General features: G+C 35.9%; 1 protein-coding gene across 1 annotated transcript; it reads left to right on the top strand.

Moving 5' to 3' along the window:
* Window positions 1–711: 711 nt before the first annotated feature.
* Window positions 712–10,269, top strand: LOC124370568 (glucose dehydrogenase [FAD, quinone]-like). Its single transcript, XM_046828866.1, has 2 exons — window positions 712–906; window positions 8,081–10,269. Exons 1-2 carry the CDS (start codon window positions 842–844, stop codon window positions 10,050–10,052), a joined length of 2,037 nt encoding a protein of 678 aa, XP_046684822.1. The 5' UTR covers window positions 712–841; the 3' UTR covers window positions 10,053–10,269.
* Window positions 10,270–10,864: the final 595 nt, after the last annotated feature.

Raw genomic sequence — 10,864 nt, 5'->3', positions numbered from 1 at the left:
GTTGTGACGTGTTTTCTTTAGTCCAGTATGTAACAATTTGTGTTAGTTTTAATGAATAATTTAGATATAGTAATTATTTAGTCGTCACGCAACACTTGTATCATTTGTAATTTGTATATTACGTTACGTGTCCACCTGAAGAAAACATTAGATCTCGAAACATAACGCTAATGGTTTTTTTCACTTTTCTGCAAATGGCAAATTTCATTTATTTTGCCTTTACGAACCCTTCATCGTCAAAAACGAAATTCAAACGAAAAGACTTCTAAAATTTAAGATTTTAAAATACTTTACTGTGAATGGATTCATAACTTTGATCAAAATGTTTGTAACGTACATTTGATTGTTTAAAACCATTTAATTTAATTATGAATATTGTAAAATATTAAAACAACTCATCAAACAATATTTTTTTATAATAATTAATTTTAATAGAAGCATTTTAAAAATGTATTGCATATTCCATTTAACCTTTATATCGTTCACCATTACTGGAAAATCGGATTGATAGACAGATAGACCAAACGGAGACAAAAGACCCGTGGAGATACAATATAATCCACTGTTCTTTGTTTACTATTATTCTTTCATTCGACGTGGCGCTCGGTCCCGACAGCTACGTCCACTAGTTCGATTGACAGATTGTTGTTTGTTGTGGTCTATTTCTCTGAACAACGAAAGTAAACAGGTTCAAGGCTCAGCTCAGAAGAACCAGTTCTGTCTACTGATCAACATCATTAGGAGTCCTCGACATTCAAGTTCAACTATTATAGTATCTTTATCACCAATAAAGACGATTCCTGACGGGGTTGAGTCAAGTGATTCAAGACATCGGTGGAGGATGAAGTTTACAAATGTTCTTCTTGTAATTGTTTGTTGCAATGGGAAACTCTCCACTTCGTTCGGGTAAGTTCAATAATAATATAAATGTTTACTATATTAAATACTAAGTTTATATTTAAATGTAGGCCTATTAAGTTCTCTTTCGATTACGTTTGACTTGCCATTGAAAAAAATAAATCAACTTAAATTTAACAATGTAGGCTTCATATTTTATGAAGTATTATTTCCTGGATCAAAACTTATTGGTATTACAGCACAAATAAGCTTTCTAAACTAATACTGGTCGTTTATCTGAGTTTTAAATTAAGTTTAAGAAGTAAATAGGTACCTAAACTCTCATAACGGAATAAGGAGAGGCTTTTTGGATTTTCTACCTGTAAAAATTTTTTAGTAGTTTGCAATATGCAGAAATAAGGGTGAACTCGACAATTCCCGTATTTTAGAAGATACAGATCCAGGCTAAACTTGGCACAGCGGCAGTACTTGCGCATAGTTTGGATGAGTTCCTTAGCCAACCTTTCTTCTGTCTAAGCCAGAAAGAAAATTTTAATTTTGTATCAGTCTGACAAATAACTTAACTCAAAATGTTCCCATATCAAACATAGTAATTGTTACAACGCCAACATATACTTTAGTACAATAAAGTTAAGAAGTTGCATAAATTGGCGTTTTGAATATACCTACATAACAATTTTTCATTCTAAAATCCAATGTCAAAAAGAGATAGAATTTTTGTGCTTCCAAACTTGTTAAAATTCTCAAATAATGTAAGAGTAATTTTTAAGTTTTATCTAATCGTGTTTAATGAAATCTTGTGAAACTATTCATTAATTTGGAATTTAATTTGTAACATATTTTAAATAAATGTTACTTTTATAAATTATGTTTATACTAGCAGTTACCCGCGGCTTCGCACGCAATTTTCAGTTGAAAAATTGGACAATATATCTATGTATTCTTTTTATATTACATAATAAACAGTCTAGAGATAATCGATAGTCACTCAAAGCTATTCCAATCTCTTGATCCAATTAAGATTTAAGTTTAAAGAACAGAGGTTTGGGATCCTGAAGTCGTAAAGTGAAACAGTTTTTATAAGATTAGCATTTCCCTCCCACATTCCATGATAATTTATTGAAGTTCTTCGATGGCTTCAGTAACAATAAGAATTAGCCTTTTTATCCCAATGACGAAAGTGTATCGTACAACTAAAAAGTTGCTGCGGTCAATATGGGTCTGTTCTGGCCGTTTAAATTCACCCCCGGTGTTTTGGCATAATAAGTCGCCCTCCATTATCTTTTTTATTTTCATTAGCAATGTAAACAGATGTTTCAGAAAGTTTGTCGAATTATAGCTGTCAACAGCTGTTTAGTGCCAGTTTAATTTGAATTAAGAAACGTTATTATATATCGCTCTTATCATAACATGTAAACAAACTAATTTTTCAATTTGAATTCGACTTTATTTGGTGAAATGAATGCGTTATGGTTGGTAAAAATCACTCTAAATGTTAATTCAGACCAAAAGCTATACCTGTTCCAAATTTCAGCACAATCCGTATAGCAGTTTCAGCGTGATTCGAGGACAAACCTCCAAACATCCAAATATCCAAACATTCAAACTTTCGCATTTATAATATTAGTGGGAAGTGGGATTCTGTATACATTTTTATAATATAAATAATATCTTATCAAAGACAAAGTTAGATCTCAAAAGGGTGACCGAGCTCTACGAGCTTTCGGATCCGAGAAAAGTCAAAGACAAAGTCGGATTTGCAAAATTCGGTACTTTGGCAAGGTAATGTTATTGTTTACTTTTTACCATTCACATAAATATCTCTGTAAATCTATAGCAGTTCAAGATTGTTCATATGTTACCATGGATTACGTTACAGTTGTCGATCGTTCTTACTAGTATTCTGCATCGGGTGTGTTATAAAACAGGGACCACGGCCATGGATGCCTGCGGTTTAGGAGCACGACCTGTATTGCAGCTGGTTTCTACGCAAAACGAACCAGAAGACACCAAAGAGAATTAGGCACTCTGAACTCCTCATTTTTATGTTATAAAAATAGAATGGTAAAATTTAAATTTTTGCCTCGAAGTTAGAATCCACGAGTAATCCATGTATTTTTGTATTTTTGTTGTTTTCTGTTTTACTGTACATGATAAATGAAAACAAAAAGTGAATCTATTGTTAAATGCACTAAACATGTCATCCAGACAATTTTGTAATCATCCAGGAAATCCCAGGATTCGAGCGTTAATGCATGTTCAATTCATCAATATTTTTGGTCGCACAACTGGTTTCTATTGGGAATCCGGTGCCCTATCTCCACCCTGTGGGCAATCCCTGACGAGAACCTTCTGCGTGAAATGGTCCGAGATGGCCGCATTTAAAACCGAGACAGAGACATCCGAGGTATTGATGATCACGTTATCGATAGGTGTTTTTTAAAGCAGTTGCCCTAGTAGGCGAGTTCACTGACCAGTTAAGTCTAAAAGAATTTAGAATGTCCCGTAGCCACTGGGTTAGGGGTTGGTGTGGTCCAGTACATTTATATTAAAGTCGCCTTTTAAATTCAGTTTATAATTGGTTAAAAATGAAAATTTAAAATTAAATCTAAACGCTGAACAAAGGAGTTACGCAACCAGTGTGTGAGCGATACAGTCCAATAATGTTTATTATTTCAACAGGTTTGTTATTTATTTTTACGTTAAGGAATCATCCACTGTATTCAACTATTGCCTTAACTATTACTTAAATATTACTTGTCCGTATAGAATAGTGAAAGAGCGATCTCATAGAAAGAGTAAGACCTCGATTACTCCGGATATTCTCTACTTATGAGAAAGGCTCAAATCTTCTCATTCAGTTTATTTAAAATCTAATAGCGATGAGTTCAATTTATATAGATCATTTAAACAAAATTATCCCAATAAAATAAGTCGTTAAACACGGGTTATTGAAAATAAGTAGAGAAAGCAGAAAACTCTTCAAAAGTGCGTGGGAAGTAATGAAATCGTTACACCACAAACTACTAAAAAAAATTAAATTCAAAATTAAAAATTTACTTTAAATTTACAGACGGTCCCTTTCAATTAGCTAGCGAATTCAATTACTTTCTCTTGACAGTGGCTGTACCAAGTTCATCTTTCAGAAGTGACAATCGTGTCGGAAAATGACTAGTGAGACAGGTCTCTTCCATGCTTTTGTCTCCTTTGAGGGAGGTGGTGGTAGCAGTTGTCTTCCCGTCGTCTTCGTCAAGCCGAAGAACTCCAGGGACATCAACGGAATGTCAGTCTAGCTGATAAAGCGTTGCTTCAAACACATCATGACACCACTTACTAAACTGATAACTATTTCCTTCGCCTAAGGCGTTTTCTCTTCAGCTTTGAAGACAACAAGAGTAGTCCCGATCTTAAAAAAGGACAATCCTTGCATCGCAAGTAATTATTGTCCTGTTTCCATTCTTCCGGATATGAAGAAAATTTCGAAAAGGTTTTCATTAGAAGGCTTGAAGATTTTCTTGAACGGTTTGAAGTTCTTAACCCCGAACAGTTTGGATTCAGGAAAAACAAATCGACTATTGATGATGTCATAAACCTCATTGATTGTCGATGGTGGCTTGGAGAGGCGAGAACAAGTGTTCAGCAAGGCCTTTCAAAGGATTTGACTTTGTGTATCATGTGATACTGTTGCATCAGTTATGTGGTGTCCGAGGTCAGCCGCATAAATGGATTGCGTCATACTTCAGTGGCAGAGATCCGTGTATACAGATAGCGAACGCCCTGTCTGCAAAGTAAAGATGCCCTATTGTGTCACCCAGGGTTCAATTTTGGGGCTCTACATTATTAACCTCAAAAGATTGAATTTAACAGTAAAAAATGAAGAGGTGGTTCAATATGCGGACAATATGACTCTCGGCAACAGATCAAAAACGAAACAAGATCTTAAGATCAAAGCCTTTATTGAACTAAACGAATACATCGAGCACTTTTCAAAGATAAACCTGAAACCTACTGTGGCAAAACTAACGCAATCAAATTTAGTCTCCGTCAACAAGAAGACGAATACCGACCAAATGTGGTGGAAGATGATCCTAGATGAAGCCGAATCCACCATGTTTGTGGGGATGTATATGGACCGGGGACTGACCTGGAGCGATCACATCAACAGAGTTTACTCAAAGGTTGCCTCAACCATTTATGTCTTACGCAATTTATCAAAGTTCTGCTCGTTATTAAAAACAGCCTAGTACATAGTAGATCTACATCTGGCCTACAGTTTGAGACTATTGTGCAGGTGATCTAAATGCAAATTTGATAGAGTATTTAGAGCAAAAAAGAAATCTATTAGAATAATTTAGAAATTAAAACCCTGAGAGCCGTGTAAAATTTCCTTCGGGGAGCTTCAATTGTTGACCTTACCCCGCCTCTATATTCTCGATGTCACCCTACTGCCGATTCAAATGTGAACTGGTTCAGGGTGCGGACGTCCACCAGTACGAGACCAGAGACAAAGGACAATTTCAGAACTGAACAGCATTGAACGAGTATGTTCGAACAACTACCGTCTCAAACTGGTGTCAAGATAATCAATAAACTCACTGGAGTTTCAAACGAATCAATGAACCCAACAATTCAAATCTCGATTAAGATACTTTCTGTTGTCAAAGGCATTTTACTTTGTTGATGAGTTTACAATGGGGCGATGGGATGAAAATTAGTATTTTATTATTATTTTATTTCTCCTTTTATGGTATCCTAAACATGCAAAATACGAATAACTTGGTTCACACTTTAATGTGTGGAATTTTGCCTATGATAACTTAAGATTTTTATTTAAGTTTAGTTTTATTTATTGACCGTGCTCAACAGCATAGGGCAGTGGATTTCGAACGCTTGCCGTCACAGGCTGGAGTCAGATTTCTCAATGAACTCCCTGAAGGTTTCATACAGTCGGATAGTTCAAGCCAGTTTACAGCTCTTCTGAATCACCTACTGGTATCAAATGCATTTTATTATGTCGAAGAGTTCATGGCTGGTGGCTGGGAGAATCAAAATTTAAATAAAAATTATTAAGTCTCATGTTGCATAAATGTAGGGGTGAATGAACAAGAAATGTATGTTTGTATGTATATTCTAAGTATGAATGTATATAGTTAGGGATGTTATATAAAACTGACTTTTGCAATGCAATGTTTTATTGTCATAATGCAATAAAATAACTGTTATTATTACGTGTTCTAAAGTATCCACAAATGATCACGATTCTCTTTGGAGGAATCTGATGAAAATGTGTATGTTTCAGTTTTTGAAATCTCTTTTAAATTGTTCTGAAGAGGGCTTGAATTTAGGATCGAACTGTTTGATTAGTCTCCTGTACGAAATGGTTAGAGATGGCCGATTTGAGAACAGAAACCGAGACGCCCGGAAAGTTTGTGATAGCGTTCTCGAAACCGCTGGATTTATGACATCAATGTTGATTTATCCCCCCAAGTGTGACGCCAAAATGACGTCACAGACATCGGGGGTTTAGTTTCAGAGGAGATGCAATGACGCTACCCTGGGTGATACACCACGCATTGCTATTGTGGCCTATTCTATCGAAAGTGTTAAAAATCACAAAAAACACAAATATTTTTTGCTGACTGACACATGTTCAGCATACAAGTTATGACATGTAAGCAACAACATATTATCCTTTGAGAAATCATTTATTTCAAAAATATTTGATCAAATATTGCAGATCACTAACTATAATCACTTATCTGCTGAACGATATTAGTAAACGGAGGTATAAGATTGATATAGGCTATTGTATGAAGCTTCATTTCTAAACAGGCAACACTAAGTTTGATAATGTTGCGTGTCATGCTATGGGAGTTGGCGTTATTTTTACGTTAGTCTTTAGATGTCTACGAGGAAATCGCAGAATAAATAAATCTGTAAACTAACTGAGTACAATCGCTTGATATTTTAACATGTGACATAGTAAAGCACGTTGTCGAACACTCATGAGTTCTATCAATACTAGACATGACTCAGTGCAGACTTATATTATTCACTGCTACAAAACCCAACTTAATGAAGAAATATGTGAATGCTTTACGTGGTTAGATATCTCAAATTATATTTCATCTGTAGGATTTCAATTTATATCAAACTCATTTCTATATAGGAAAGAATGAGTTCTAACTTGGTTCATATTCAACCATGGAGTTTAGCTGTCCGTCATTGAAGACAATTAGAATGACAGTCAATTTTTTTCTTTTTTTTAATACGTAACCTAACACATAATTAAGACTAGGTTAAAATAAACAAATCATACCATAGCGTTGTTTCTGTTTCTGTACCAAGTCATTGTAGATCTCGAAAGGTAGTGTTACTGATTTTTTTTGTTTCACTGAATGATAGCAAATGTCCGGAAATAATCCTTTTTATGGCTTATCTTCCTTTTAGATCTGGAAATTTTCTAACCAAATTTTACTTCGCACACACCCAATTGGTGAAGGCAATTTACTCCACTTAACATTAGTTATTTTGTCTATCATCGTTTCTTTTTCTCCGACTAAGAAATACATTTTCAGGTGCACGAGTGTCTTTTACTGGTTGCCGCAGATGAAGTTTATACTCTAGAAAAGGGAGGTCAGAAAAAGAAAGGGGCATCAGAAACATCATACATAATATATATATATATATATATATATATATATATATATATATATATATATATATATATCTGAAAGACCTTCAAATAATTGTCTCTCTAGTACACTCTTAATTTACCTTCTTCCATTCTGTGATCTAAGAAAACAATTATTTCGGTTTTTCCTTAAAAATCCAACCGGAAACCAATGAATAAGTATAAACAAAAAGGTAACGTGGGGGGGAGGCAAAAAAATTCCGCAACAGCTTCTAGTTAAGAAACTCAAAGACATCGATGTGAGCAAAGCAACCTCCAATGTAATCTAAAAAGATAAGAGTATACACAAACTCACAGTTTTCTAGCTCATAATATTGTGAGGTATTTAAGTGAAGAAGACCCCACCATGGTAATTAAGGGTTAAGTGGATGATAGGGCCATATTATTCTAATGTTGCTTACAATAAAGTCATTTTTCATTAAATTAGTCTTATTTGAAACGTTTGTTAAGGCATTATCCTTAGTACAATAAGATTTCATATAATTAATGTGATGATATGAGTATTGATATTTTTATTTTTTATTTTAGGGGGGAGCCTTCAATTTCCAGCCTGACCAAGTACTCCAAGGATGAGGATTCATACCATAAGGATCTTCCACCTACAAGGTCTAAAACTGACCACCACTCAGAATGTGCTCCCCGTCATGAAACAACTACTTACCCGCTACATTCAAATGACCTTGTTGATCACATGATACATGACATTCGATCATTAATCAAACGGGCAGGAGACGACCTAGCCAACCCGAGGGAATATCCTGCTCATTACAGCGCGAAAGACGGAGAGGAATTCGATTTTATCGTAGTAGGCGCGGGATCTGCCGGGTCTGTCGTGGCCAACAGACTGGCGGAAGTTGAAGGTTGGAAGGTGCTGCTGGTAGAGGCTGGTGGAAATCCTACAAAAACCTCTGAAGTTCCTGGATTATTTGGTGCTCTGCAAAACACCGGCATAGATTGGCAATACCGAGCCGGACAAGAAGAAAATCTTTTCTATGGTTACATAAACAACAGTTGTTCTTGGACAAGTGGAAAAGTTTTAGGTGGTTCCAGCACGATCAACTACATGAACTATGTTCGAGGAAATCCCAGGGATTACGATTCGTGGGCATCTGCTGGAAACGAAGGCTGGAGTTATGAAAACGTCCTGCCTTACTTCAGAAAATCCGAAGATTTACGAGCTCCGGAAGTATTAGTCACCGAAGATGTAGACAAGTATCATGGAACGGGAGGTTTCCTACAGGTAGAATCATGGATCGACGCTGATAATAGTCTACATGGATTCATGGAGGTTTTCAAGAAAGCAATGGAGGATATGGAGCATCCATTCAACCCAGATTGTAACGGCAAATCTCAATCAGGATTTACAAAACTACAAGCAACTCTGAGAGACGGCAAGCGATGTAGTACAGCTAAGGCTTTTCTATCCTCCACCAAAGACAGAAATAATCTAAAAGTGACCAAATACTCACTTGTGACCAAAATACTCATCGATAAGGAGTCTTCCACTGCTTACGGAGTAGAATTTATAAATAATGAAGGCGAAGTTATCCAAGTAAGAGCTAAAAAGGAAGTGATACTGTCCGCAGGATCCATCCACTCTCCTCAGTTATTGATGCTCTCTGGAGTAGGACCAAGGCAGCATTTGTCTGATCTAGGTCTGCCTGTTATACAGGATTTGCCCGTCGGTAAGAATCTTCAAGATCATCCTTTGATGTTAGGTCTTGTACTGACATTCAACTACTCAACTTCAACATTTCTAAAATCGCCTGTTGTGAGTATGCTAGACTTCCTTATGAACCGTTCAAGCACTTTAGCAGGAGTTGGGAGTATACCTTATGCAAGTTTTATAAACACTGTAAAAAGCGTGGACTATCCTGACATAGAAATGTACCAGATACACGTAGAGAAAAACGACTCTGAAAGTCTTTTAAACTTTCTAAATACACTGAGCTTGAAAGAAAATATTATTGAGGAGTTTGTTCAAATAAATGAGCAAGACTACACGGTCATTCTTCTAGCATCGCTGTTAAGACCATACAGTAGAGGGAAAATGTTGTTAAAGAATTCTGATCCCAAACAATATCCAAAATTATTATCTGGTTATCTCTCTGATAGACGGGATATCAATACGTTTTTGAGGTTTTACGATTTTATAAATAATCTAATTGAAACCGATGCATTAAAAAGTATGGATGTCAAGCTTCATGAACTCAGTCTTCCAAGCTGCAAAATTCACCAACTTCAATCTCCAGAATACAGGGAATGCTCCATGAGACATCTTGTATCTACGGCTTATCATCAGAGCGGTACATGCAAGATGGGGCCTGTACAGGATTCTGGGACAGTTGTGGATCCTACTCTCAAGGTCCGTGCGATAAAGAGGTTGAGGGTCGTTGACGCTTCAGTAATGCCAACCATCGTCAGTGGAAACACAAATGCCCCCACCATCATGATTGCCGAAAAAGCTTCAGATTTTATCAAACAAACTTGGCTTCACTGAAGTGTGAGAGTAATAAATATGAAAAAAATTGTCAATATAATTAGACGATATACTTTATCAAAACCACAATGTGCTAGTTATAACGCACATATATAGCTTATCCATTTTATGCAATTGTTTGGAATGTTGATTTATTATGTCAAAACAATTCATTAAAAGTCTATGTAGCAGCTGAGAAATATTATCTTATAAAGCAATAAATAGATATAGAACTATACTTCTAGATGTGATTACCTATCCTTCAATTTAAACCCATTCTTCAACGCATCGACATTTGGCTATATTCACCTTGTCTGTCTTAAAATGGATGGGTCAACACTACGGATTGATACAAATAGTACTATCCACTATTGCTGTAACACGTAAAGAAGGCAAATGTTCCTAATTCTGTTGTATATTCAATTTTTAAAATACTATCGTGATTTACGTATACAAAAACATATCTAATTGTCATATCTTACATATATCAGTAGTAGGGCATAGATCTCCTCTTTGCACTGTGGTTGGTCAATCGTTGCTCCTACCCCGTGACACGGGGAGTTAAACCCCAGAAACGTAAGGCTATACACAGGACTGTAATATGTTGACACAGACTACTCTAGTTGCGGGAACTGAACAGAAGTCTGATATGCAATACTGGATTCACGAATTGTTCACAAAGAGTAATAACTCTCCAGTTCCGTGACACGGGGGTTAAACTCCAGAAACGTAAGGCTATACACAGGACTGTAATATGTTGACACAGACTACTCTAGTTGCGGGAACTGAACAGAAGTCTGATATGCAATACTGGATTCACGAATTGTTCACAA

The sequence above is a fragment of the Homalodisca vitripennis genome, chromosome 1 (assembly GCF_021130785.1).
Source record: "Homalodisca vitripennis isolate AUS2020 chromosome 1, UT_GWSS_2.1, whole genome shotgun sequence".
In the NCBI taxonomy this organism is placed as follows: Eukaryota; Metazoa; Arthropoda; class Insecta; order Hemiptera; family Cicadellidae; genus Homalodisca; species Homalodisca vitripennis.
This window is presented reverse-complemented; position numbering and strand designations above follow the sequence as displayed.